Source organism: Bos taurus, chromosome 6, assembly GCF_002263795.3.
Source record: "Bos taurus isolate L1 Dominette 01449 registration number 42190680 breed Hereford chromosome 6, ARS-UCD2.0, whole genome shotgun sequence".
In the NCBI taxonomy this organism is placed as follows: domain Eukaryota; kingdom Metazoa; phylum Chordata; class Mammalia; order Artiodactyla; family Bovidae; genus Bos; species Bos taurus.
Window position 1 is genome coordinate 117,365,748 of NC_037333.1, and position 27,600 is coordinate 117,393,347.

Below are 27,600 nucleotides of genomic sequence, written 5' to 3' on the forward strand. Positions count from 1 at the left end.
AAGCAGAAATATGTTTTTCTGGAACTCTCTCATTTTTTTGATGATCCAGTGGATGTTGGCAACTTGATCTCCAGTTCCTCTGCCTTTTCTAAAACCAGCTTGAACATTTGGAAGTTCATGGTTCACGTATTGCTGAATCCTGGCTTGGAGAATTTTGAGCATTACTTTGCTAGTGTGTGAGATGAGTGCAATTGTGCAGTAGTTTGAGCATTCTCTGGCATTGCCTTTCTTTGGGACTGGAATGAAAACTGATCTTTTCCAGTCCTGTGGTCACTGCTGAGCTTTCCAAATTTGCTGACATATTGAGTGCAGCACTTTCACAGCATCATCTTTTAGGATTTGAAATAGCTCAGCTGGAATTCCATCACCTCCACTAGCTTTGTTCGTAGTGATGCTTCCTAAGGCCCACTTGACTTCACATTCCAGGATATCTGGCTCGAGGTGAGTGATCACACCATCGTGGTTATCTGGGTCATGAAGATCTTTTTTGTATGGTTCTTCTGTGTATTCTTGCCACCTCTTCTTAACATCTTCTGCTTCTGTTAGGTCCATACCATTTCTGTCCTTTATTGAGACCATCTTTGCATGAAATGTTGCCTTGGTATCTCTAATTTTCTTGAAGAGATCTCTAGTCTTTCCCATTCTATTATTTTCCTCTATTTATTTGCACAGATCACTTAGGAAGGCTTTCTTCTCCTTGCTATTCTTTGGAATTCTGCATTCAAATGGGTATATCTTTCCTTTTCTCCTTTGCTTTTCGCTTCTCTTCTTTTCACAGCTATCTGTAGGGCCTCCTCAGGCAGCCATTTTGCTTTTTTGCATTTCTTTTTCTTTTTCATTTCTTTTTACCCCAGGTCCAAGGTAAGAGAAACCCCACTAAGACGGTAGGCGTTGAGAGAGGGCATCAGAGGGCAGACTGAAACCACAATCACAGAAAACTAACCAATCGAATCACATGGACCACAGCCTTGTCTAACACAATGAAACTAAGCCATGCGTGTAGGGCCACCCAAGACTGGTCATGGAGAGTTCTGACAAAACATGGTCCACTGGAGAAGGCAATGGCAAACCACTTCAGCATTCTTGCCTTGAGCACCCCATGAACAATATGAAAAGGCAAAAAGATAGGACACTGAGAGATGACCTCCCCAGCTCGGTAGGTGCCCAATATGCTACTGGAGATCAGTGGAAAGTAACTCCAGAAAGAATGAAGGGACGGAGCGAAAGTGAAAACAACACCCAGTTGTGGATGAGACTGGTGATAGAAGCAAAGTCTGATGCTGTAAAGAGCAATATTGCATAGGAACCTGGAATGTCAGGTCCATGAATCAAGGGAAATTGGAAGTGGTCAAACAGGAGATGGCAAGAGTGAATGTCGACATTCTAGGAACCAGCGAACTAAGATGGACTGGAATGGGGGAATTTAACTCAGATGACCGTTATATCTACTACTGCGGGCAGGAATCCCTCAGAAGAAATGGAGTGGCCGTCATGGTCAACAAAAGAGTCCGAAATGCAGTACAAGGATGCAATCTCAAAAATGACAGAATGATCTCTGTTCGGTTCCAAGGCAAACCATTCAATATCACAGTAATCCAAGTCTATGCCCCGACCAGTAATGCTGAAGAAGCTGAAGTTGAACGGTTCTATGAAGACCTACAAGACCTTTCAGAACTAACACCCAAAAAAGATGTCCTTTTCATTATAGGGGACTGGAATGCAAAAGTAGGAAGTCAAGAAACACCTGGAGTAACAGGCAAATTTGGCCTTGGAATACAGAATGAAGCAGGGCAAACGCTAACAGAGTTTTGCCATGAGAACACACTGGTCATAGCAAACACCCTCTTCCAACAACACAAGAGAAGACTCTACACATGGACATCACCAGATGGTCAACACCAAAATCAGATTGATTATATCCTTTGCAGCCAAAGATGGAGAAGCTCTATACAGTCAGCAAAAACAAGACCGGGAGCTGACTGTGGCTCTGATCGTGAACTCCTTGTTGCTAAATTCAGACTTAAATTGAAGAAAGTGGGGAAAACCACTAGACCATTCAGGTATGACCTAAATCAAATCCCTTATGATTATACAGTGGAAGTGAGAAATAGATTTAAAGAGCTAGATCTGCTAGACAGAATGCCTGATGAACTGTAGACAGGCCTGCTTCCCACTCATAGGTATTTACCCAACAGGAAAGGACGTATTAATACGTGTCCACTCAAATATTTGCATGCAAATGTTCACAGCAGCTTTATTGGTAATACCCCCAGACTGGGAACCACCCAAATGTCCATCAACAGGCCACAGGGCCAACCATTCCAGGTCCCTACGAGGAGAGACACAGCAATAAAAACATGAACCATCTGTCGACACAACGCAGGTGAGTCTCAAGGCAGTCATGCTGGTGGGAAAGATGTGGGTACCATGCAGTGGCGTCTGTACCACATTCTAGAAAGAGGCAGGGGTCCACAGTGATCGAGGCAGATGTTGGGGCTGCCTGTGTGGGTGCTGGGAGGGGGCCTGAGATGACCCCTGGGGGTGAGGGAAACATCCAGTGTCCAGATTGTGGTCATAGTGTCAAGGACATAGGTCAAAAGTTATCAAATCATATGCTTTAAATAGTGTCAACTTTACCATAATAAAGGTATTAAAAAAAAAACAAACAGGTTGACCTGCTGGACAGACTAGAGCCCTCCATGGAGGGCCCTGGGGAGTGGCCGAGGCCACAGGAGTCAACACGCGTGGCCCCTCTGACTGCAACTGCGGAGTGAGCATCACACCCAAATGGGGTGACATCAGCTAGACTTTGAAAGGCTCCAAAGACCTCTTTTTGGCTTCACCTTCTCTACTGAGACCCTCGTGGGAGGGACCCTCCATCCTGGGGGACACCAGTGTGTTGCTGGTGACTCAGACGGACACCGTAGGCGTGGGCGAGCTTGGAAGGGTGGCCCCTGGTTGAAGCTTTGACCTAAGGTCCGCCCAGAGGGTGAGCTGCCCCACAGGAGCTCACGGGGTGTGGACATGACCCAGGCCTGCTTCACAGCGGGTGGTTATAGGACGGGACTGGAGTTGCTGGATGTGGCTGCTGGGCAGGACTGCAGGCCAAGCGAGTCCCGCCAGCCGGGCTGACCAGCGCCCCTGCCAAGATTGGGCCCCACTCCTGCAGATGGGCACCTCCGAACCCCCAAAGTCAGAGCAGGACACTGGTCATGCCAGCCCGTCCTGCCAGCTCTGTTGGGTGGAGCAGCCTCCCTGGTGGGGAAGCCTGGCCGGCCACCATCACTAGCCTGCCATGTGGCAGTCTGGGGGCGAGGGCTGAGTCAATGCTGGCATCCATGGCCTCTTCTTGCAGCAGGGGTGCCCGCCACTCACTTTACCTTGGGCAAGGAGGGGCTGCTCCCAGCATCCTGTGCCGACCCAGGTGGGGCCCCTTGACCAGGAGGCTGCAGGGGGATTCTGCCCCAGTGCCCAGAAGACAGCTGGTCTCCTGCACGGTAATGTGTAGGCGGAGGTAGGCACATGAACCCCAGCCGCTGCGCTCAGGACTCTCATTCTGGGGAGGTCCCATCACAGCAAAGGGCTGGACCTCATCTATGCACCCCGCTGCCCACACAGCCCGGGGCCCTCTCAGGGTCATGGGCGAGGGCACCAGGCTGCCTCCCCTACAGCCCCTCATCCCCAGAGGCCCCAAGAAGGGCCCCGACCCCTGCTCGCAGGGGGCCCACTGCCCCCCTTCCTGTGCTGGGCCCAGGTCACCCCTGGGTGTCTGGTGGCACACCAGGAAGGTGCCTAAGGCTGGGGTCCGAGGTCACAGGTCCGTGGGCAGCCCATTCTTCCTCTTTCCTGCCTGGGGGGGTAGTGCCCACCTCTGCAGGGGACCCTCTGGGGTCTCCTGCTCCCCAGGACGAAGAGCACCCAGGGTGGTTGGAAATGCAGTCTGGGACCCCATCCCAGACAGACCAGAGTCAGACCACCTTTGCCAAGCCCCCAGGTGACTCACACATGTGAGCGTGTGAGGCCGTGGGCTCCTGGGGCCCTTGGCAAAGGTGAGAAGGCCGATTACATGCAGAGCCCTGAGCAAAGAGACACACGGGCACCTTCTGAGGTGCTGCTTAAGGCACAGGCAGCAGGAGGCTGTAGGTCTGTGGGTGGGGCTCTGAAACTGCGTCTGGGACCCAGAGCCTCTATGGAGGGAAGGCTGGGTGCCCGTGCAGTCAGGAGCCTGCGCCCCCAGCTGTGGGAGGGGCACCCGAGGCACCCAGGGACCGTCCAACGGAGGGGAACCCTCAGACATCCTGGGGGCTCCCGGACGACGGCTCTGACTAGAGGCAAAGCCACATTCCTGAAAACCGCCGGTGCCGGTCAGACGGGGCTCTGGCCTGAATCTCTGAGCCCATGGGGTGCAGCCCTTCCCTTGGGCATCCCTGTCTCCCCAGAACATAGGCTGGGGTGTCCATACTCAGCCAGCGGCAGTTCCCCCATGGCCCCCTGGCTGGAGGAGGGGGTGTACCGTGGAAGCCCCCAGGCCTGCCAGCCACGTTGGGAACAGTGATTAGGTGCCACATTAGAAACTGAGGACATGTGACTGAGGGACTCCTCTGGTCCCCGTGTCACTTGCCAGACAGGTGTGGGTAACCCATGATCACAGTGTAACCCGTGGCAACACCCATCAGCTGACACCTGGACATGCACCTTTACTGGACTAACTCACAGCCCGTGGCACTGATATGCAGCTGACTGGCAAGTGCTTGCTTCTCAGCCCTCGTGGACGAGACCAGCAAAGCCCTCAGGTGGCCAGCATGGTAACTCACCATCAGAGCTTACCTGCTGGCACCACCTCTCCCGATGTCTTCATTCATTCAGTCCAGGGATCTCAATGGCATTATGCCCATCAGGGCGGCGGAGCGATGATACGCACCCTGGAGGCCGGTCCTCCCGAGGGAGGTGGAGGTAAGTGAGCCCCGTGAGAGTCCGGGTGACTCCAGGGGAGTCTGCAGTCCGAGGGCTGGCCGTGCCGGGGTGTCCTTGAAGGTGGGGTACTGGCAGTGTTGGGGTGTCCTGTGGAGGCAGGGTACTGGGAGTGTTGGGGTGTCCGTAAGGTGGGGTACTGGGAGTGTTGGGGTGTCCTTGAAGGTGGAGTACTGGCAGTGTTGGGATGTCCTTGAAGGTGGAGTACTGGCAGTGTTGGGGTGTCCTGTAGAGGCGGGGGTGCTGGCAGTGTTGGGGTGTCCTGAAGGTGGGGTACTGGCAGTGTTGGGGTGTCCGTGAAGGTGGAGGTACTGGCAGTGTTGGGGTGTCCTTGAAGGTGGAGGTACTGGCAGTGTTGGGGTGTCCTTGAAGGTGGAGGTACTGGCAGTGTTGGGGTGTCCTGAAGGTGGGGTACTGGCAGTGTTGGGGTGTCCTGTGGAGGCGGGGTACTGGAAGGGTTGGGGTGTCCGTGAAGGCGGGGTACTGGCAGTGTTGGGGTGTCCATGAAGGTGGGGTACTGGAAGGGTTGGGGTGTCCTTGAAGGTGGAGGTACTGGCAGTGTTGGGGTGTCCGTGAAGGTGGGGTACTGGAAGGGTTGGGGTGTCCTTGAAGGTGGAGGTACTGGCAGTGTTGGGGTGTCCTTGAAGGTGGAGTACTGGCAGTGTTGGGGTGTCCTGTGGAGGTGGGGTACTGGCAGTGTTGGGGCATCCTGTAGAGGCAGGGGTGCTGGCAGTGCTGGGGTGTCTGTGAAGGTGGGGTGCTGGCAGTGTTGGGGTGTCCCTGAAGGTGGGGTACTGGCAGTGTTGGGGTGTCCGTGAAGGTGGGGTACTGGCAGTGTTGGGGTGTCCGTGAAGGTGGGGTACTGGCAGTGTTGGGGTGTCCTTGAAGGTGGTGTACTGGCAGTGTTGGGGTGTCCGTGAAGGTGGGGTACTGGCAGTGTTGGGGTGTCCCTGAAGGTGGAGTACTGGCAGTGTTGGGGTGTCCTTGAAGGTGGAGTACTGGAAGGGTTGGGGTGTCCGTGAAGGTGGGGTACTGTCAGTGTTGCGGTGTCCCTGAATGTGGGGTACTGGCCGTGCCAGGGTGTCCTGTGTAAGTGGGGGTGCTCTCCTGCTCTAGGACCACTTCTGGGAGCCCAGCACTTGCTGGGGCTCGGGGTGGGGTGCAGCAGATACTGCATGTACACGTGCCGTTCTGACCCGTCCCCTGGCCCACAAGCCTGCTGGCCAGGGACGACACAGGTCCCGCCTGTGGGTGGACGGCCCGCAAGGGCCCTGCTGGCAGGAGCATCTGAGGCTGACCCCCCGCAAGTGCTCTCATCCAGGACCCAGCATCCCGGAACACAGCTGCCTCCTCATCGGTCAGGACCGACTCTGTTCTCGAGAAGCCGCTCTGGGGCGGTTCCAGCCGCATTTACAGAGGAGCACGACCCCAAGGCCAGTGAGAAGCCAGTGCCTGCAGCATGCGTCCAGAGCCTGGGCCCCGTGTATCTGGAAGCAGGAAGTGTGACCCGGAGGCTCCCCGCCACATGGGCCCGCTCTGGGAGCCTCCAGCGGCCCTGGAGGGTGGTCCGAGGGCACGCCCACCAGCAGCAGGACCGAGGCGCAAGTCTGGCTCCAGCAGGCCACGCCCAGCGGGCCAGACTCAGGATGACGAAGACGAGACACCTGGGGACAAACGCCTGGGGAGGGGGGCAGAGAGGGCTCTGCGTCCTGCAGGAAGGCCGCACGGGTCCAGGGAGGGACCCCTGCCGCCAGACAGGGCAGCCTCTTGCCGTCGCGGGCCGTTCCACGGCACACATGCGCGACGGCCATGGCAGCAAGGATGATGAAGACTGTGCAGGGGCCCAGGACGTGGCCTTCCAGAACTCCCAGCCTGGCTCCCAGCCCAACCCCAAACCAGCAAGGACCAAAACATGGTCAGAGGGCAAGGACATACCCGCAGCTTGGGGCTGTTTGATGGCACCCCAGCCACGGTCCAAGTGGAGATGGTGACTTGCCCCAGGAGACAGCCAGGGCTTGACCGTCCCAATGAGACCCAGGGGCCAGGGGCAAATCCCCACTGATGGCTGCGGAGCCACAACTGTCTCCGAAGGAGGTGCCCTCTTCCCGGCAGCCAGGCAGCAGAGGGCTCCTGCCGGGAGACTGAGGAGGAGCCTGGGCCATTGCTCTGGGCCTAGAAGGACGGGCAGGGGGTGATCTCTGCTCCCTGGAGGCTAGGTGGGGCGCACGGTGTCTGAGAAAGGAACCCGGGAGCCCGGTACCCCTCCCAGGATGCTGAGAGCTGAGATGGCCCCTGACGGTTGGGGTGCTCAGGCCACCGAGCCAGCAAGTGGAGAAGAGGCTGCTTTAATGCTGGGGTGAGGTGTTCCCACCACAGAGAACAGGGTCAGGGCTTGCTGCAGGTAAACTGCCTCCCCCAGTTCAAACACTGACATCCTTACCCCCAGGACCTTGGAATGTGAGTGCTGTTTGGAGTGGGGGCCTTTAAAAAGGCGACTGGTAACAGTGGGGCCCTGGGCACCAAGCCCTGAGGCAGGGGGATGGGCGCTGATCTTGGGGTTCACATGGAGAATGGCCAAACCAAAACCCTTGCCCAGGATAAGGCAACTGGTGGGCCCGGATACCCGTGTGCTTCGTGTGGACGGGGCAGCAGGTTCAGGGCGGGTCGGGGGACGACCAGACCTTGCCTTCCATCTGCTCAGCCAGGCCTGCACTGCCCCCCGCCCCCCGAGCCGAGGCGGCTCTGGGAGGGCAGCAGATGGCGGGGGCAGGGGTCGGGCCCACTTCTGCTGGGGGCGCTCCTCTCCTCACCGGGGGCCTCTCCACACCTTGCCCTGCGGGCTCCATCTGTCCTGGGATGCAGGTGAGGTGGGGAGGAGCCCCAGGGTTCTGCACCACCCCTGTGGCTTCCCTGCCCTCTGCCCACACGTCCGTCCACGGCCCCTAGGGTGTCCTCGTCTGGACATGCCATCTGTTTCCTCTTGGGGCCAGATAAGCAGCCCAGATGGCCGTGGAGTGGACGCTGTCAGCCTCTCTCCGCTGGACAGTCTGGCCCAGGCAGCCTGGAAAGCCCCGCCGGCGGGTCCAGGGGGCAGTCTGGCTGGGCCTCAGGAAGAGTGACTCTTCTGGGCTCTGTCTGCCCCAGGCCACCCCCTCCGGCAGAGCCTCAGGTCCCGCCCTCCAGGGGACACGGTGGGCTCACTACAGCCAGTGGTGACAGCGGAGACCCCAGACAGGCAGGGCGGGCACTCCAACTCAACACTTGTCTGCATCCCAGCCGAGCGGAGTCCTGCTCCCACGGGTGGGCAGAGGCCTCGGGTGGGCCGGCGGGAATGGCCGTGCTCCAGCCAGGCCGCGCGTCCCCAGTGCCCACCGTGAAGGCTGTCCCCGAGACTGTGAGTCGTAAAGCACTTTAAGGGGTGAGTGAGGGGTGGGAGGAGACCAACAGAAGGGAGGACTGGCTGGCAGGCTGTTGGCAGTTGGGCCCAGCCTGGCTCCTGGCCGCCCAGGCTCACGGTCAGCACAGGCCCAGTCGCTGGGCAGCAGAGGCCCTCAAGAGGCAGGGGCCTCCAGGTACCGCACGGGGCTGGAGAAGGGGCCTGGCCGGGCCCAGTAGTCCACAGCACAAACCCGATAGGAGCCAGAGACCACAGCTGTGTCTGCGGACAGAGGTACATGCCTGTCTGTAGCCTGAACCCCTTATCCCCCCAAACTCCAGGTGTCAAAAGGCCCTGGACCACCCCACTCCCCCCAGGGATTGTGCTGAGGTGGTGGGCACACCTGGGCTGAACACGAACAGGTTAAAAGTCGAAGGCTTCCTGCTGATGGGAGCGAACACCCCACCCTCCGGGCAGAACTGGATCTCGTAGGTCCACAGGCACCTGGGGAGGTCAGACCAGGGCTGGGGTCCAGGGGGCTGCAGAAAGGGCAGGCCCAGAGCCCTTCCCTCCCCCTCCCAGGCTCTGAACACTCTCCCTGCAGTGACGACGGCCACCCTGGCTGGGAGCAGAGAGCTGGAACACAAGTGTCCCAGGCAGGTCCCCTGAAGGCGCCCCTACCCTACGACATCAGACAGGCGCAGAGCCATGGGCCTTGGTGCCAACAGTGGAGGCAGGTGAGTGTGGGGGACAGGGGCGTATCCTGCCGGGAGCAGTCCGAGGGGCGCTGGGGCCCTGCAGCGGGGAGGACTTGGGGGCTGAGGCGGGGTGGAGGGCAGAGGTAGGGGCGGTGACCGCACTCACGCACTTGGAACCCACACGCTCATCCGACCAGACCAAAAGCAGCTGCCCGCGGGTCAGGGGCAGAGCACGGAGCCGAGTCACCTGGGGGAGCGAAGCACAGGGTTGGCGGAGCGGGGCGCCCGGGGCGTGCGGCGGGGTCGGGTGGAGGGGAGCGGCCGCTTGCCTGGCCCGGCGGCTCCTCGGGGCGCGCGCACACGTGCACCAGCAGCAGCGAGGGCAGAGCGAGCGGAGGGCGCAGCGTCAGGCGGCCGCTGCTGGGGAAGGAGCGCGGTTTCACGGCCGCAGGGTCCTGGGGACAGAGTCGGACGCTCGGGACCCTGGGACCTCAGGAGGCGCCCCGGCCCCGCCCCGCCCCCTCCCCGCGGACCTCGGCCGCGCGCATGCGCCGGAACTGCGCTGCAGAGGGGAAGACCGGCATGCCCAGGCGCCGCCACTCGCCGTAGGGGTTGCAGAGCCAGTTGTCCACGTAAAGCTCGACGAAGACGACCTCTGCGGAGCCAGATGCTGGGGCCGCGCCTCGCCTCCTCCAGGCCCCGCCCGCCCCAGGGCCGGGGTCTCCTCCCCGCGACCCCTACTCACCGGGGCCCGGGGGCACCCCCTGCAGGCTGAGAATCAAGGGGACCGTGCGGTTGGCGTGGGCGCGGGTGTCATCGCTTCCGTAGACCAGCACCGTGGCGCGCCAGGCGTCGGCCGGGCCAGTGGGGCGGTGAACGCTGGCCAGGACGCCCACCGTGTGGTTGCTGTCCAGCACCGTGCCGCCCCGCGACACCTCGGCCCAGAGCTGCTCGCCGTCTGCAGGCACGCGGGGGCGGTCAACACGGGGGTCTTGGCCGCTCTGCCCTCCCGGGCCGGGCTTCCCACCGTTCGCCCTCCGCGGGAGGTCCCCGGCCACGCCACAACCTCCTTGGCCCCGTGAGCTAGGAACAGGGCGCGGAGGGGCGAGAGAAGAGCTCCCCGCTCCGCAGCAGGGTCCGTCGGCCCTCGGGCCTTTGCACAGGCTACTCCTGGCCTAGAGAGAGCGGCCCGCCGCTCACCCAGCAGGGCCAGCAGCGCCATGGCGGTGAGCACCGGCTTGCGCAGCAGCTGCACGTGCGGCGGCCGCGTGTCGTTGACCTGGAAGCGCGCGGTGAGCGTGCGCTGGGAGAACTGGTGCGGGTGGTAGCTCAGGAAGGCGTTGTCGTTGCTCAGGAGCGCATAGCGGACGGCCGAGCTGGCGTTCGCCAGCAGCAGGTTCTGGTGCTGCGCGACGACCTGCGGACGTCGGGCGTCTGGGACCGCGCCGGTGGGGCGCCCGCCCCTCCCACCCGGGGCTCCCGGGGGCGGGCCCACCTTCACGACCATGGCCGCGTAGGTCACGTCGGCCCTCCAGGGCTGCGGCAGGGACCAACCCACCAGCGGGTCGGCCTCGTCGTTGTAAATGGGGGTGTCAGCGAACTTGGGGAAGAGCCGCTGTATCTGCTGTACGACCGCCGCCTCCTGCTCTAGGATGAAGATGGAGCTGCCCGCGCCCTGCGAGCGGCCGCTTGAGCACCTCGGGAGGGCCGCCGAGGGGCCTCCGGCGGGGCGCGGGGCGGCGGTGGGGGGGGGTGGCGGAAGGGCGGGGTCCCCAGCCTACCTTCTTGTGCAGAGCGATGTAGTCCAGCCGCACGCCCACCTCCCCGGTAAAGAAGTTGCTGCCGTTGTTACAGTGCCCCAGGAGGCCCCAGCAGAGCGGCGAGCGGGGCGGCGCGTGGAAGGCGTCTCCAGGGCCGCCCAGGCGCAGAGCCGGGCTGGCTGCTCTCAGACCCTCGGAGCAGGCGTCGTAGTAGTTCAAGAAGCCTGGTTGGGAAGGACACAGAGTCCATACCGCGGGGCCAGAGGGGCCCGCTGCCAACCCCCTCGCAGATCCGCAGGACCCCAAGAGGCCGGCTCACCCACCTTGCAAGGTCATGGACACGTTGTCAAAGTCGTGGTGGTCTGGCTCGTTCCACGTCTCAAAATTCCACTTGGAAACATGCTCGAGGCCATACCTACCTGTAGAGGGTCCTCGCTGTGGCAAGAGGGCCCCTCCTCTGGGGCGGTGTCACCAGCTCATGGAGCCCTCCAGGGAGGGGCAACCATGGCTGGGAGGTTTGGATGTGATGGGATGGTCTGGGTTCCCGGGAGCTGGACCCCCCTGCCCTGTCCCTCGCCCATCAGGAGGCCTTGGCTTGGTGACTTCATGAGAAAACCAGGTGAGGGGGTGGGACGGAGGGCAGCCTGCCCAGGAGTGCCCGCCCCGTCCCCGCAGGGCATGCGCCCTGCCCACCGATGTATCTCCTGGCGAGGAGAGAGACCAGGTTCCTCCACTCGAACACCTGCTGCTTGTCCTCAAAGTTGGTGAAGCGTCCAGAGGGGCTGCCCATCAGCTCGAAGCCTGCAGCAACGAGGGTGGCGTCCCACCGCTCACCTGCCTGGTGCAGCCAGGCGGGCACAGAGGCAGCCCCAAGTGGGCAGCCAGGAGGACCCAGAAGAACCCGGCCAAGGAGAGATGGGGAGGCCAGTGGCACCAGGGCGATGTGGCAGCTTACCTGGGACGAGCTGGTTCTCCCTGAGAAGGTCCAGGTACCGATCCAGGTGGGTGAAGTTGTAGCGCAGGCCCTGCCCGACCAGCCCCCTGTGGAATGATGCTCAGTGTCAGGGTGGGGAGGTGGGCCGGGGGCTGAGACCTCGGCCACACTCAAGCAGCTCGGGAACCAGCAGGGCGCCCTGCAGGACTAGGCTCCAGACGCAGCTGGCCTTTCTCCTCTGAGAAGGTAACCGTGTGAGCCTAGTGGTCACTCACAGCCTAGTATGCACGGGTGTGTCTGTACTGGAAGCCCACCCTCAAGCCTTCAGGAACTCAGAACAGCCTGGGGCTCAGAGTAGGAGGGAGCAGGCATGTCTTTTGGAAAAGGTGCCACAGGATGGAGGCGGGGAGAGCAAGACAGCTCACAGCGAAGGGGGAGGCTGTGTGGTGGGCCTGGCAGGACACTGCACCACCAGATCCTGCACCTCCTGGGGCCAGGGGCCTGGATCTGGCTCCACAGGACCCCTGCACCCCCCTACTGTGAGATACTGTGGACACAGCACCCCTGCGCCCTCCCGCTCTGAGCGATACTGTGGACACAGCACCCCCCCAACTGTGAGACGTACTGTGGACACAGTACCCCATCCCTCCCACTGTGAGAGGTACTGTGGACACAGTACCCCACCCCTCCCACTGTGGGAGGTACTGTGGACAAAGCACCCCTGCACCCTCCCACTGAGAGGTACTGTGGACACAGTACCCCACCCCTCCCACTGTGAGAGGTACTGTGGACACAGTACCACCACCCCCTCCCACTGAGAAGTACTGTGGACACAGTACCACCACCCCCTCCCACTGAGAAGTACTGTGGACACAGCACCCCTGAACCCTCCCACTGTGAGGTACTGTGAACACAGTATCCCACTCCTCCCACTGTGAGAGGTACTATGGACACGGTACCCCCACCCCCTCCCACTGTGAGAGGTACTGTGGACACAGTACCCCATGCCCTCCCACTCTGAGAGGTACCATGGACAGGTCCCCTGCCTGCTTCTACTTGGAGAGGTACTGTGGACACAGCACCCCTGCCCTTTCCCCATTCTGAGAGACAACCTGGCCACAGCACCCCAGCCCCATCCCCCTCTGCCAGGCACCCTGGATAGTATACCTGCCCCCTCCCCACTCTTCCAGGCACCATGGACAGTACCCCCGCATCCTCCCCCCTCTGAGAGGCACTGTGGACAGCACCCCTGCCTCTTCCTACTCTGAGAAGCAATGTGAGCCCCTTTTTTTCCTTCATATGTTTTTGAGGCTTAATTTTTTTAGCGCACTTTGGATTCACAGCAAAATGAGAGGGAAGTAGAGACTTTCCCATTTACCCTTGCCACCCTACAGGCAAAGCCCCCGCCCCCATAATCAACTCCCAGAGTGGGACATTTGTTACCATTTTTGAACCCACACTGACATAATCACCCCAAAACCACAGTTCTGGGTGGTGGTGTGGAGGTAACGCGAGGGAGCCGAGCGGATGGATTTAGGAGGAGGAGGGGCAGCACACTCTGACTGAGGGCGAGCTAGGACGGGAGTCCAGCCACCGGGGTTTTGCTTGAGGACCTGGGTGGGGGGCGGCTGCAGCAGGCAGGGGCAGGAAGGGGGAAGCTGAGTAAGATGGGCCTTGGCCATGCTGGTGTGGCGCGGCGGTGAGCATCCGAGGGGAACCCGGCTCGGGGGCTGGCAAAGGGAGCCGGTGCCCGCTGGTCACGCCGAGGCGTGCAGGGCGGGCGGAGCAGAGAGGGTCTGAGGCCCGCCGGTCCAGATCGTAGCGGGAGGTGCAGCTGCGCCCCCAGCGGCTCCCTCCCGCGCGCGGCGGCGGGCCGAGGGTGAAGTCCGGGGAAATCCTGCCCTGCCCTGCTCTGTTCTGTCTCACACCGGTCTGGGCTGACCAGCGCTGAGCCCCGGACGGAGAGCGAGCGCTTGGGCAAGTCAGCACCTCCCTCCCGGGCCTCCGGCCCCCCACTCTTCTCTACACAAAGTCAAGGCCAAGCCACCACGCACCCAGGTGCCTCTGGCTCAGGCTCGGTCTTCCCGCCTCCGGGGGGCCAGACCCACGGCACGTGCTCAGCGGTGATCCGCCCCCTCCCCCCTCCAAAGGTCACAAGCAGCAGCAAACGGAAAAAACCTTAAGCAATAGGGTAAAAATTAAATGCGCGGCAGGGGGCAGGTTCCAAAGTCCCGCAGGTGGGGGTGGGTGACTCTGAGGAGCGGGTGCCAGGCTCTCTCTGCGGATCCCGCGAGCGAGGCAGGCCTCGGGTAAATGCTGTTCCCGCGTTCTGATCCCGGGCCAGCAGGGTGCCGCTAGGGGAGCCCCAGCCGCAGGGCCGATGCCAGCCCGTCACTCCGAGCGGACCTGAGAGTCCGCTGACCCGTCCGGCGTCGGCCTCCGGAAATGCCCTGGGGGTCGGGACACTTGCTCCTCGGGGACCAGAAGACCCAACATTGGGGGATCCCGGGCCCAGAATCCCGGAGGGGCGGCCCTTGGGCCCCACTGTTGGTGCCCAGGTCTCCATCCGTCTCAGCCCCCACTGGGGAAGGAATGGGAGCGATCAAAGCCAGCGAGAGGGCTGAGCCAGCGCTGCAGTGCGCGGCCCAGCCCAGCGACCCCCTGCAGGGGCCAGGGTCACCGACGCAGTCGCCCCAGCTCCTCTCCACCCTGCCGCCCCGCAGGGGCCAATCCTGGGTGGGAGGCACAGGCGGGGTCGCCTTCCGCTCCTGCAAGGGGGCCGGGCCGCGGCGGGCGCACAGCGGCGGCTGCACAACAGCTTCATTCATCGCGCAGGCGGCCAGCGGGACGGCGCCGAGCCCACCCCCGCCCCTCTGCCCGAGCGCGTGCGCCGCGAGGACCCGGCGGGCGGCGCGCAGGTGAGTGCTCGCGTCCGCCGGGCGGGGCCCAGGCCCCTCTTGTGGAAGAGTGGGGACGCCGGGTGGGGATGCCCCCCCACCCCGCCCCCGGCTGGCGCGGGAAGGGATGCACGGGCAGGCGGGGGCGCAGGGTGGGGCCGGGGTTGCTCGGCTTGGGGGGCGGTGCGGAGTGGGGGGCGCACTCGTGAGGGGGGCGACGGGCAGACCATGTGTGGAAATGCACGCGGCGGGAGCCCGGGCTGCTCCTGCTTGGTGCGGGTGGGACGCGCGGGGCCGGCATGGGCGAGTGCGCAGGGCGGGGCCGAGAGCGCCGGTCGGAGCGCGCCCTACGGGCCGGGCCTGCGTGCGACTGGGCAGTGGGGAGAGGAACCGCGAGCTGCGCCCTGGAGATGAGGATGGGCTGGCTCTTCTCACGTGCCGTGGGGATACAAAGCTCCTTTCCAAATACGTGAACTCAGCTATGGAGACGGTGATTTAAGGACCAGTATTAAACAACTGTGCACAGGATTGGAGGAGGCAAACGAAGGGCGGTCCACCCCCCGACCCCCCCCCACGGGCCCTCCCCGTGCCCTCTGTGGTCCAGCCACGCGCCAGGGCCCTGCTGTCTCCTGCCCACGGAGAAAAGTCTGCAGTGGGCTTCAGCCAGCAAGGCCCCGGGCCCCAAGGCAGTGCCTGTATTCCTGCTTAGACCACAGTGAAGAACACAGGCCTCAAAGCACAGGGGGCAGACGGGCTTGGCTCAGGCCCGGGGGGTCCTGCTGGTCTCGCCAAGGACAGGAGCGAAGCCTCAGCTGTATCTCCTCACTTGCTTAGAAGCAGGGGCTGGGGGAGTAGAAGGCCCAACCCCACCACCACGACAGCCAGGCCAGCCCGGAGGACAGCCCTCCCGGATCGTCTCCACCCACCCAGCCCCCAGCACGGTGCTCCGCACATGGTCGGTCCCCAGAACGCCCGCCTGCCTCCAGGCTCCCCTCCCCTCCCCACACCAGCTCCCGGGCCCATCACATCCCACCACTGCCACTCCACGCACTCAGGAACCCCCATATGCACAGCCTGGGCCTTACCCCCACCCAAGGAGACTACCAGGGTGGGCAAAGCACCCCTTCCCCAGGCTGAGGCCCCCAGTTCCACCTCTGCCCACGTGGCAGTTCCCGCACTGCTGGTAGCGCGGTTGGAAGATAAGCGCTGTGACCCGGAGGCTGCACTCTCTCCAGCCCAGAGAGGACTCTTATCTGCCCCTGGGCAGCTGTGACTCATCCTGCCTGCTTGTTGGCCAGTGGCTCCTGTAAATAAACCACATCCTTGGGCAAACAGCTCCCTGCTAGGGCCAAGTGGGCCCTGGGCAGGACTCTGGGCAGTGTGGGGGGGGGCATGCTGGGGTGGGAGGGGGCACACTGAGGGGGGGGGTGCGCTGGGGTGGCCCAGGCTCTGGCGGAGTCCTCAAGGGCAAGGATTCTGTTGAGCTGAGCAGTGGGGCCTGGGCGCTGACCACACTGCCCGCTTCTGCAGATGTGGGGAGACCTCCCACTCTCGGGCGTTCCCCTGCCCATCCTGGGGTTCCACCCCCATCTTTGCCCCCAAATGGGGCCCCGGGCTTCCCCAGCCAGGCTGTGGATGTGAGAACAGGGCACACCTTTCAGGGGGCTCTGGGGGAAGGTCCCAGAGTGAGTGTTAGGAACCTGGAGAGATCTCTGCCCGCCCCCCATCACCCGGGCCTTGGAGGACAGCAGGCCCAGGCCAGCTCTGCCTTGCAGCCCCATCATAGCAACCCTGGCCCGGCGCCCAGGGTGGAGGACACTCACGGCCCAGGAGATGGGCTCCTCTCCCCACGTTGCTCCTCAGACACCCACCTGTTCCTTTTCAAGGTGGGAGAACTGACGTTCCGAGTGACCTTTAGGGCAGCAGCACCCCCAGTTCACTGTGTGTGGGACGTGAGGGCAGTTCTCTAAAGTGACTGTTTACCTTCCCACTGGCCTCGAGAGGCAGGTGCCACCACCCTGGAGGAGCGGACAGAGGTGTGGTGGGGCCAGACACCCGCCCTCAGGGTCAGCACCTGGCTGAGAGCCAGCCGGTTGGGCTCCAGAGGGCAGACCCAAGGCCCCCGCCCCCCCAGCAGGAAGGACACGCTCGGCTGGTCATCGGATCTCGATACCGGCAACCCTGGAGTCCGAGGGCCTGCACTCCACACAGACCCAGGGCAGGAGCCGGGCCGTGTCTGCCTGGGGCCCAGCCAGCTCCGGCACGGACCAGACCCACCTCTTGGAAGATGGGACGTCCAGGGATGGTGCTGGGAGACGCGTCCTCCCTGCAGACCCCCCACCCTTGCCCACGCCCCGAGCTGAGGGCTCACCCTGCTGGCTGCCCCCCGCCCCTACCCCAGCCGCCCTGTCCGCACCTGGAGCCCCGCTCCTGGGAGGCTGGAAGCTTAGGAAAGGCCCACACAATTGTCACTCTCTGAGCCTCTGATTACAGAACTCCCCGGATTAGCTGCTCAGGTAACGCTCATCTTGGGGAAACCTGTGACTCAGCAGTCTCTGAAGTAAATGATTTAACTGCAAGCCCAGCAAGCTGGGCAGTCAGATGCTGAGCACAGACCACTGCCTGCTGGCCAGCGCGGGCCAGCTCAGCCTGAGCCCACCGCTGCACGCCCCACCTGCAGACTGAGCCAGAGGGTCCCCGGGACAGACGCGCCAGGCCTGAACTACCCGCCGAGCCTGGGAGGGGGTCCCTCAGGTAAGAGTCCCCCAGGGCCCGCTGCAGGACAGCGGGGCTCTGGACTACCTAGCCACAGCAGAGGTCAGCGCCCCCGTCTGCAGAGTGGCAAGGCCCGACCCCAAGGTTTCCTCTGTGGACTCCCAGGCGTTCAAACAGTCCTCAACCGACGCCTCTGGACCCCGGAATTCTGGCTGAGCTCAGGGGACCCCATGTGGTGTGCTCACCCAACAGAGCCCCCAGGGGCAGCGCCCGCCTCATGCAGGGCTGGACCTGAACCCACCCTCCTCACACAGGGCCGCCCCAGGCCCCAGGGCCCAGCCCCACGTGCACCTGCCGGGGTGACCAGGCTCTGAGCGGGCAGAGACCATCACGAGGGGGGCATCAAGAGCAGAAGGCCAGAGGGCCCTCAGGACAGCTGGGAACAGTGCCCCGGTGCTCGCTGAGCAGGCGGCAGGTCGGGCTGGGCCCGCGCGGCAGGCTGCCCTCTGGACGGTGAGGACAGTTGGCACACGCTTCCCAAGGTGCCCGTGGGGTCTGAGCCAGAACCCAGCTGCGTTAACTCGCGCTGGGAAAGGGGGCCTGCCATCCAGGACTTCCTGGCAGGCGACAGGCGTGTAGCCTCACTGCCCCCGCAGCCGCACCACACACGCAGGAGGTCTGCCCGAGGAGCGGCCACGGCAGGCGCTGCTGCAGCGTGGACTCGGGGCTCCGGCCTCTGCAGGGCCCCTCCTCTTGGCCTGGGCCAGGTGTCCGCATATCGGGTGGAGCGGCCTCTGCTGTGGGCGCGGGCCGCTGGGGCTGTGTGTGCACGGGAGCCCGGTCCGGCCGTGCGTCTGGCTCCCACGAGGCCCCCTGACCCTGACAGCTTGGCCACCCCGACGGCGACACCCACCTCCGCCCGCTTTGCAGGTTCTCCCAGGGGGCCCACTGCCCCACGATGGAAGCGTCCCCCGAGTACACGGAGTGGGGCGGGCAGCTGGTGCTGGTCCGATGGCGCCCCCCGCCGCCCCCAGGCCTGGGTGAGGTCCTGAAGGCTGGGCTGCGGCGGAGCTGCGCCTGCAGCCTGCAGGGCACCTGGGCGCAGCTGCAAGCCCTGTTCCCTGCAGTCCACTGGCTCCGCCAGTACCGGCCCCGGGAAGCGCTGGTGGGCGACGTCATGTCCGGGCTGGTCATCGGCATCATCCTGGTGCCACAGGCCATCGCCTACTCGCTGCTGGCCGGGCTGCAGCCCATCTACAGCCTCTACACGTCCTTCTTCGCAAACCTCATCTACTTCCTCATGGGCACCTCACGCCACGTCTCCGTGGGCATCTTCAGCCTGCTCTGCCTCATGGTGGGCCAGGTGGTGGACCGCGAACTCCTGCTGGCTGGCTTCGACCCCGCCCAGGATGGCCTGGGGCCTGGGGCCAACCGCAGCAGCCTCAACGGCTCAGCCGCCGCGCTGGTGCTTGGGCTGCAGGACTGCGCGCGGGACTGCTATGCCATCCGCGTGGCCACCGCCCTCACGCTGGTGGCTGGGCTTTACCAGGTGAGGGGCTGCACCTGCGCCCACATGGGGAGCCTGTCCGGGCAGCCGTGGGCTGTGGCCCAGGGCCCAGGCATGCCCCACTGCCCCACCTGGCCCCAAGTCCCCCCTGGCTTCCTGTCCCAAGTGGGACCCTGGGGCCCACCTGCCTTCCCGAGGCCTCCCCAGACCAGGGCACCTACCTCTTCCCAAAGGTCACCTCAGTCCCTGCCCTCAGCTCTCCTGGGAGGGGAGTGGCGTGCCTTCCAACGCCTGGAGTCCCCGTGCGTGAGGCCCTGCTGCGCCCCGCGGCCACGGCGTGTGCTCCAGCGTCTGCTGGGCCTGTGTGCGCACACACGTGCGCAGGCCGCCTCGCGTGGGCCCCAGGGAGACAGGCAGTGTGAGGGCGGGGTGGGGCTGTCCACCTGCAGCCGCGGCTCGTCCACAGGTTCTCATGGGCATCCTCGGGCTGGGCTTCGTGTCCGCCTACCTCTCGCAGCCGCTGCTGGATGGCTTCGCCATGGGGGCCTCAGTGACCATCCTGACCTCCCAGCTCCGGCACCTGCTGGGCGTGCGGGTCCCGCGGCACCAGGGGCCAGGCCTGGTGGTCAGTACGTGGCTGAGCCTGCTGCGCAGCGCCGGGCAGGCCAACCTGTGTGACGTGCTCACCAGCGCCGTGTGCCTGGCCGTGCTGCTGGCCGCCAAGGAGCTCTCGGACCGCTTCCGGCACCGCCTGAGGGTGCCCCTGCCCGCCGAGCTGCTGGTCATCGTGGTGGCCACGATCGTGTCCCACCTCGGGCAGTTCCATGAGCGCTTTGGCTCTAGCGTGGCGGGCGACATCCCCACTGGCTTCATGGCCCCGCGGGTGCCAGACGCAGGGCTGATGTGGCGGGTGGCGCTGGACGCCGCCTCCCTGGCCCTAGTGGGCTCCGCTTTCTCCATCTCGCTGGCGGAGATGTTCGCCCGCAGCCACGGCTACGCTGTGCGTGCCAACCAGGAGCTCCTGGCCGTGGGCTGCTGCAACGTGCTGCCCGCCTTCTTCCACTGCTTCGCCACGAGCGCCGCCCTGGCCAAGAGCCTGGTGAAGACGGCCACGGGCTGCCACACACAGCTGTCCAGCGTGGTCAGTGCCGCTGTGGTGCTGATGGTGCTCCTGGTGCTGGCGCCGCTGTTCCGGGACTTGCAGCGGAGCGTGCTGGCCTGTGTCATCTTGGTCAGCCTGCGTGGGGCCCTGCGCAAGGTGCGGGACGTCCCACGCCTGTGGCGGCTCAGCCCTGCCGACGCGCTGGTCTGGGTGGCCACGGCGGCCACCTGCGTGCTGGTCAGCACCGAGGCCGGGCTCCTGGCCGGCGTCCTGTTCTCGCTGCTCAGCCTGGCTGGCCGCACCCGCCACCCACGCACTGCCCTGCTCGCCCGCGCTGGGGGCTCCAGCTTCTACGGGGACCCGGCAGAATTCGAGGGCCTGGCCCCTGAGCCCGGCGTGCAGGTGTTCCGCTTCACAGGGCCGCTCTACTACGCCAACAAAGACTTCTTCCTACAGTCGCTGTACAGCCTCACGGGGCTGGACGTGGGCTATGCGATCGCCAGGAGGAAAGAGAGGGGCCCTGGGGAGGGGGCCGGTGAGGGAGACCCTGTGGGGGGCAGGGACCCGGGCTCCGGGAGTGGTGGGGCCTCGCTGGTGCCCGCGGTGACCCGCTTCCATGCGGTGGTCATCGACTGTGCCCCGCTGCTGTTCCTGGACGTGGCCGGCCTGGCCACGCTGCAGGAGCTGCATCGAGACTATGGGGCCTTGGGCATCAGCCTGCTCCTGGCCTGCTGCAACCCCTCAGTGACGGACACGCTGAGAAGAGGCGGCTTCCTCGGGGAGGACCAGGGGGACGTGGCCGAGGACGGGCAGCTGTTCCCCAGCGTGCACTGTGCCGTGCAGGCGGCCCGCGCCCGCCACCAGGAGCTGGCAGCCTCCAACTCCATCCTCTAGCGGAGCCAGCGCCCGCGGCCAGCCCCCACGCCCACGCCCGTCACGGCCCCCCTCCATCGCCTGGTTCCTCCAACCCAGAGAAGCCGGGGAACCCCAAACGGGATGGAGGGCCGCACTGGGCACACACAAGGACGCATCCTGCACCCCGAGACAGACGCTGCCCCAGTGTCACGCTGGGCACGGTGCTGTGTGCCCACGGTCCACGGAGCCAGTCTCACCCTGGCGTCCTGTCTTACTTGGAGGACCCTGAGGCAGTACCTGGCGTCCAAGGTGCCAAAGGACATCGGTCCCTTGAGCCGCCAGCCCCCACCCCCCGGTGAGTGCCTGCAGCTCTGGCCAGGACGTGAGGGTCTCTGCGTCTAGGAAACCCCACACTGCATATACCAAGTGTCTCTCACACCGTGTACCTCAGCCGGGCCTCGCGGGGCCAAGGCAGATGGGGCCAACATGACTGCAGCCTGGGCCTGACGGGCAACCCCGCACAGCCCGAGCAGAGCAAGCGTGCCCACTCGCCGCCGCGGGGTCCAGCTGTGCCTCCAGGGTGCCCTTCAGCAGGAAGCCCGCTGTGCCCGAGGCAGGGGCCGCCGGGAGGAGGCCCTGCAGTCCCGCCCCACGGGGTCTTTGCCAAGAAGCAGAGGGCAGTGGCTCCCGGGTGCAGGACTCCCCCTCCCTGTGCGCCCACCAGGGCCCGTGCTGCACTGTCCTCCAGCCCAGACGCCACCTCCTGTCAGTCTCGTCCGGACTCCGCCCAGCGGCCCAGCCCCTCCGTCACCCACCTGGCCGTAATGAGGTCCAGCAGCCAGTGGGTCCGAACCTGCTCAATGCCTCCGTGAGGGACCGCGCCCACGTAGGCCAGGTTGAGCTGCTGATCCCAGCTGAGGTCATAGCGGTCGGCCTGGCCGTGCGGCAGTGGGGGGCTGGGCACAAAGCGAGGGGGAGTGGAGCCATCAGTCCCCAGGGGAGGGGCTCGGGGAACAGCCTCCGCACACCCCCCACCCACAAACCCAGGGAGGGCGTGGGGTGTGCCTTTCTGCCCGTGAATTTTACTGTCCCTGACATAATAAATCGGTCCCTAATGCCAGGACTGGGTGAAGCCTCAGGTTTATGGGGTCAAGGGCTCCCGGGGAGACCATATCCCCACCGTCAGCGCCAAGCCTGACAGAGGCCACCAGGGGCACCGGGCACGGGAACGGGTCCCACTGTGGAGTCGTGGGACACGCTGAGGTTGCCCCCTTGAGACCGTCCTAGGTCACAGCCCCTCCTGCAGCCTGGGGTGTCCCGGGCGGCCACCAGGCTCTTCAGACTCCTGAGGGTGACCAGGCATCCCTGGGACCCGCCCCCAGGCCCTGACCGCAGGGGCAGCTGCTCAGCTGGCAAACCTGCGGCACCTGTGGAAGCCTGGCACAGGGCCAGCAGACAGAAAGGCGCGCCCCACCCTGACGGCGGCCCGAAAGGAAGGAGGGAGCCGCCGCCCCCCTCACTCGGGGCGCCTGCTCCAGCTGCGACTAGGGGCCCCGGAGGCCCAGGGCGGGGCGCGAGGCCGCGGGCCATTTGGGAGGAGAGCGCGGCGGGCAGGCGCTGGCTGGCCCGGCCGCCGCGACCTCGGCGTCCCCGCGCGGAGCTCACCAGAAGCCGGTGCTCCTCCAGAAGGGCCGTAGGGGCCGCAGCGCGCGGGCCGCGTCCACGCGCACCAGGTGCGGGGCCTCGGCGGCCACGAGCGCCGCCACCCAAAGCGCGCCCAGGACGGCGAGCAGCGCGGCGGAAGGGCGCGGGGGACGCATGGCGGGGGCGCGGGCGCACCCCAATCTCCGCAGGCGCCCCCGGCGCTCTGCGCTCCGAGAGCCGAGGTCCACGCCCCGCCGTCCGGTTCCGCCTCCGGGTCGCGCGCCACGTGACCGCCGGCGCGGGGAGGGAGCTCGGCAGGACCCCGGCAGGCGGGTCAGCTGCGGGGCTGGCGTGGTGGCCGGGGCGGGGCCGGAGCGCGGCCGGAGGGGCGGGTGGGGACGGTCCCAGTCCCGGTCCCGGTCGGTGGGCGCCCGCAGTTGGAAGCTAGAGCGCGTCTCTAGGCCGAGGGCTGTGCCCTGCTCCCCCGTCTGGAGCCCCTCCCGGCCGTGTGCGCCCCTCCTTCTCCTCCGGCGGCGGGAACCGAGCCCCTGCGTCCCTTCCCGCGCGGCGGGCACTGGGCGGCTCTTGGAAAGCGCTTGGGGGGTCGTGTCAAGGCTTCAGAAGGTCCTCCCGCTGGCCGGGAAGTAGCCTAACGCTCCGGCCGGGTAGCTGCTCCATGGCTGAAACGGCGACGACTGGACGGTGCAGGGAGGTGACCAGATGTGGACCCGTTTGGAAGGTGGGCTAGTGGGTCTTAGGAATTTGGCCAGAGCTGCGTGGGGACCTGCGGTTTTTCTGAGAGAGGAGCTGTTGTAAAGCAACCGGGGTGGTCCGGGGTCTACGCTGCTTTTGAGAAGTGCAGCGGACATCTCTGTGGACGGCTGGGCAGCCTGGCCTGTGTGTTGGGCGAGGTGGGGTCAGCAGTGTAAGTGTTTCAGCTTCGAATCGCACACGCACACTGCGAGTTTCTGTGCCACTTCACTTCCTCCACCAGACACCTCGGGGCTCAGGGAGGGGCCTCCGGCCCCCACATTGACCTCCTTCGACAGCAGAGCCCGCCCGGAGTCCACCCTTGTCTGCTGTCCCCTGGGGTGAAGACATAGAGGAGCTGATCACTTTCCAAGAGTGACCGACGCCATCCAGCCACTGCATGGACCCGAGCTGCGCAGCCGGAGAAGGACAAAGACAGCAGAACCCAGAAGCGTCCAGGTGAAGTGCAGATGGCAAAGCCAGAGGGTGAGCCTTAACGCAGCTGGAGGAGAAAAGGACCCCTTACCTCAAAGAGCCAGACAGCGAGAAGAGCACCGAGCTTCCATCAGAAGCTACCAGAGCCAGAGGAAGGGAAAGGAAAACAAAGTCGATTGCTGTCAGCCAGGTCGTCTAAACCCAGCAAAAAGTGTGCTTTGAGACGAGGTCAAAAGAGACACTTCCCAGGGTCCAGCTCCGAGGACATTCGTCACCACCGACCCTCCTTGATGGTAACTGGTGTCCTTCCAGGGGGTCAGGGATCCTCATGGGAAGGAAGAACGTGTGGCAGAAGTGTCTGTCGTCCGCAAACCCGATGGAGAGCGACCCCCACACACAAGAGCGCTCGTGAGGCTTGAGACAGGTCCTGAGACGGAAGCCCCTAAACACAGTTGCCAGGAGTTTCGAGGGGCACAGCGGTGTGCGGGTGGCTGGCTGCCCTGTGCCCTGAGTGGAGCTGCTGCCCGAAGGGACTTCGCAGCTGCGATTGAGTTAAGGGTCTTACAGTAAGGAGATGATCCTGGATTATCTGACTGGGCCCTAATGTCCTTGTCGGGGGGAGATTTGACATGACAGAGGCCCCGTGGGGACTTCAGAAGAGAAAGCCTCCTGAAGACTGCCCTAAACTCTGTCTTCGGGACTTGTTTCAATCAGGCGTGGTTAGATCAAAGGACACAGACCCCAGAGAAAAGAGGCAGGCCCACACGGGGAGGCCAAGAGCAGAGGAGCATTATTAAAGGATCCCATGTGCAGGGCATCTCGAGTGCCCAGCAGCAGCACGCGTCCCCTTTAACAGAGGAAAGGGCAGTGGAAAGCTTTAGAAGCTGGCATGGGGGTGAGTTGGCCAAGGTGCTTGAATAAAGGGAGATTCAGGCCTGGAACGAGACAGAGACCCGCCTGGAGGCCCACTTGCTGGACTGGAGTTTGGAGAAGGCTGCCCGAGGAGGCCCGTCTGTGTCTCAGCTCAGCCCTCTGGGCGCCCTCAGGGCCAGGCTGTGAGACTGACCCTTGTGTGTGTCAGCCCGAAAGAACCAGCTCTCCCTGACCCCGTGTGTGGCCTTCGTGCGCCTGGAGACGTGCAGGATTTCAGTGTATTCGTGTGAGACCAGAGAGTCCTAAAGTCCTTCACTCCTAAGCGGGGGTTTTAGGCGATGCTTGGACAGTGTGATTGCGTGGGAACAGGCCACTCGGGGGGGCCCGCTGCTGGTGGGTTGAGCTTGGATTCGTTCCATCACCAGGGCTGAGGGCCAAGGGCAGCGGGGCTGCGTGGAGCCCTGTCACAGGGTGGGAGGGGTGGTGTGGCTGGAAGCTCCCTTCGCAAGTCCGGGGATGCCCACACTGAGACTCCGGTCGTCCCCCAGGTGGCTGGGAGGTCTGGGGGGGAATGCGTTGCCCCCAGACCCAACAGAGACTGAAAGACGCTGGATCTGTGTGTCCCTCCTCGTCCTTGGAGGAGGGCGTTGCCATGGTGAGGCCTCACCTGTGCTTGGAGGAGGGCGCTGCTCTGGCCCTGGGCTCAGGGCCAGGCCTGCCCTGGGCAGCCTGGAGTAGTGGAGCTGTCCCTGGGAGTGGAGCCAGTGGTGGGAGAGGAAACCATTCTGGTTGCTGGCGGCTGAGGCCTCGGCGCTGACGCTGTAGAATTTCGGGTGTGGGGCCCGGCAGCAGGACCGCTGCGGCATGGCGTGCTTTTTCCACCTGAAGTTTTCCTGGGAAAAGAACAGGCTGAATTAGGCTGCATTCTCCCCTCGATGCCCTTAGGTTGGTTTTTTCCTTTCAGTCTTTTCGCCTTCTGCACTTATTTATTCATTCGTTTTTCTGCTGGGATTCTTGTCCCTGCCTCTGGCTGGCGAGAGGGCCAGGGGCCCTGGAAGCGGCACCAGCAGCCTTTCCGCTTCTTCTTTCTCTTAAACAGAAGTCTGTTTTCCCTCTTAAATGAGCCCGGCCTCTGTCTCAAGCAGCTAAGAACGGTTTGCTTTCATCTGCCCCCATCAATCTCTGACTGTATTGACGATTTTCGCTCATTTCATGTGTTCTTTCCTGGAGAAGGGAACCAGGGTTCTGGCCTGGAGAACCCCCACGGGTCGCAGAGTCGGCCGCATTGAGCGACTTTGTCTCACTTTCGCTGTGTTCTTGGTGCTCTGGCCTCTGGGGCCTTGATCCTGGAGAGGCTACCCCCCAGGACTGCACCCCCTTCCCAGACGGGTCCAGAGCCCTCACCCCAGTGGGCCCTTCACCTGCACTCATGCGGTGCCTCATTGTGCCCCCAGTCGCCCCCAGGCTGGCAGTGGACAGCCAGGGGCTGCCCGCGCTCAGGCCGGCCTGAGCCATTCACGCCGCCCAGCCCTGAGTTTCCTCCGTGGTCCTGTGCTGCTCGCCTCTCCTTCCTGCAACCCCCTGCGAAGGCGCTGGGCCACGCTTTCTTCGCTTCTGCCTCCTGACCCAAACCTCTACTCTGGACGGGCTGCCCCTTCTCTCAAGCAGTGTGAATAATAAATTCTTTGTCCAGAGGCAGTGTCTCCCTCACTTTACCACGTGATTAAAACAAACCCTGGGCACAATATTCGAACAGAGATGTCGTGCTGAGGCTCTGACGGTGGAGGAGGGGGCCTCGGGCTCCAGAATGCTGAGAACAGGGCTCGGTCACTGGGCGGGAACGCGGACCTGCCCACAGCCTGAACACACACAGGGGCTCCTGCTGGACGAGACTGGACCGTGACACCGGAGCAATGGGACTGCGTGGCACTGGGCAAGGAGGCACAGAGGCACCAGGGAAGGTCCACGCAGCAGCCTGGGTTCACACAGGGCCTCAGCCACATGCCCACGAGGCTTTGTAAAATTCGCTAAATGCCATATGTAAAGTAGACAGCCAATGGGAATTTGCTGTATGGCTCAGGAAACTCAAACAGGGGCTCTGTATCAACCCAGAGCGGGTGGGATGGAGAGGGAAATGGGAGGGAGGTTCAAGAGGGAGGGGATCTATGTACACCTATGGCTGATTCATGCTGAGGTTTGACAGAAAACAAAATTCTGTAAAGCAATTATCCTTCAATAAAAAAATTTTTTTAAAACTTGCTAAATGAAGACAACGTGACCACGGTGGTTCCCACACTCTCTCGGGTGCCCCGTCACACTGTCCTCTGGCTGGAGTGGTCCTGGGGGGCACTCTGGGGGTCTGGCCAAGGGGAAATTGGTTGTGGGAACATCAGTTGGGGGTCAGTGGGGAAGCCACTTGCTTGGGAAGTCACGGCCAGACATCCTGGAGTAGAAAACAGCTTCCAGGACCTCCTATCGCAGCTGCCCAGCAGGAAGGCGTGAATCACACCAGCTTTGGGAGAGGATTAAACATCAGCTGACTTAACAGGAAATACTGACATCCACAAGATACCGAGGCCCCTGCCTGCCAACGACAAGGACATAACGTAAGGAGCTCCGTCAGGTCTGCGGGGGCATTTAGATTAGTCACAACCCAAGAAAGGACACAGCCCTGAGGCTTCCCAGCTTACAGATGAGAGAAGTTGACAAAGTTCTCTCCAGGTGTTTCAGCAGTCTTAACTGTTCACATGATACAATCAGTAATGACTCGTCAAGGAAAAGTCTTGTGAAATAGCAGCCACAGGACTCCCCTGGTGGTACAGTGGATAAGGATCCACCTGCCAGTGCAGGGATCCGGGTTCGAGCCCTTGTCTGGATGTCGCGCGTGCCTCGGAGCGACTGAAGCCTGTGGGCCGCGACTCCTAACCCAGAGCTCCAGAACTGCTAGAGCCCTACTCCACAACAACTGATCCCCCGCTGTGAGAAGCCACGAGCTGTGGCTAGAGAGTGTCCCCTGCTCCTCAAAACCAGGAAAGCCAGAGCACAGCACAACCAAAAATAAATATGCAAATAAGCCCCCAAAG

The 27,600-nt window shown here is 63.4% G+C and overlaps 2 protein-coding genes and 1 non-coding gene across 7 annotated transcripts; 1 reads left to right on the forward strand and 2 right to left on the reverse strand.

Annotated features, from left to right (window-relative positions):
• Positions 1 to 7,300: 7,300 nt before the first annotated feature.
• On the reverse strand, positions 7,301 to 22,705 carry IDUA (alpha-L-iduronidase). 5 transcript variants are annotated; one of them, XM_010806363.3, is made up of 14 exons: positions 22,481 to 22,705; positions 21,631 to 21,771; positions 11,761 to 11,846; positions 11,499 to 11,606; positions 11,129 to 11,224; positions 10,827 to 11,029; positions 10,541 to 10,687; positions 10,246 to 10,462; positions 9,791 to 10,003; positions 9,579 to 9,700; positions 9,375 to 9,500; positions 9,216 to 9,292; positions 8,751 to 8,851; positions 7,301 to 8,629 (listed from the first exon to the last, which is right to left on the reverse strand). In XM_010806363.3, exons 1-14 carry the CDS (start codon positions 22,633 to 22,635, stop codon positions 8,523 to 8,525), a joined length of 1,899 nt encoding a protein of 632 aa, XP_010804665.1. In that variant the 5' UTR covers positions 22,636 to 22,705; the 3' UTR covers positions 7,301 to 8,522. The 5 variants fall into 5 exon arrangements, with proteins under 5 accessions (XP_010804665.1, XP_002688492.3, XP_059743830.1 ...); XM_002688446.5 differs by having other exon boundaries at positions 10,541 to 10,720; XM_059887847.1 differs by lacking the exons at positions 21,631 to 21,771; positions 22,481 to 22,705 and adding an exon at positions 16,508 to 17,137 and having other exon boundaries at positions 10,541 to 10,720.
• On the reverse strand, positions 15,245 to 15,316 carry MIR2449 (microRNA mir-2449). The gene has a single exon (NR_031194.1). It is a non-coding gene; the product is annotated as a microRNA mir-2449 (primary transcript).
• SLC26A1 (solute carrier family 26 member 1) lies at positions 17,236 to 27,600 on the forward strand. The gene is made up of 3 exons (XM_002688445.6): positions 17,236 to 17,390; positions 18,282 to 18,900; positions 19,325 to 27,600. The coding sequence occupies exons 2-3, from the start codon at positions 18,310 to 18,312 to the stop codon at positions 20,852 to 20,854; spliced, it is 2,121 nt and encodes a 706-aa protein (XP_002688491.2). The 5' UTR covers positions 17,236 to 17,390; positions 18,282 to 18,309; the 3' UTR covers positions 20,855 to 27,600.

What these genes read in the sequence shown, in the direction of transcription:
- SLC26A1 (XM_002688445.6), top strand. Translation starts at nt 18,310, where the DNA reads ATGGAAGCGTCCCCCGAGTACACGGAGTGGGGCGGGCAGCTGGTGCTG. An exon ending in TGGTGGCTGGGCTTTACCAG is followed by an intron (nt 18,901 to 19,324) that starts GTGAGGGGCTGC and finishes GCTCGTCCACAG; the next exon opens with GTTCTCATGGGCATCCTCGG.
- IDUA (XM_002688446.5), bottom strand. Translation starts at nt 22,635, where the DNA reads ATGCGTCCCCCGCGCCCTTCCGCCGCGCTGCTCGCCGTCCTGGGCGCG. An exon ending in CGTGTCCATGACCTTGCAAG is followed by an intron (nt 11,030 to 11,128) that starts GTGGGTGAGCCG and finishes CTTCCCAACCAG; the next exon opens with GCTTCTTGAACTACTACGAC. An exon ending in GGCGCATGCGCGCGGCCGAG is followed by an intron (nt 9,501 to 9,578) that starts GTCCGCGGGGAG and finishes CTCTGTCCCCAG; the next exon opens with GACCCTGCGGCCGTGAAACC.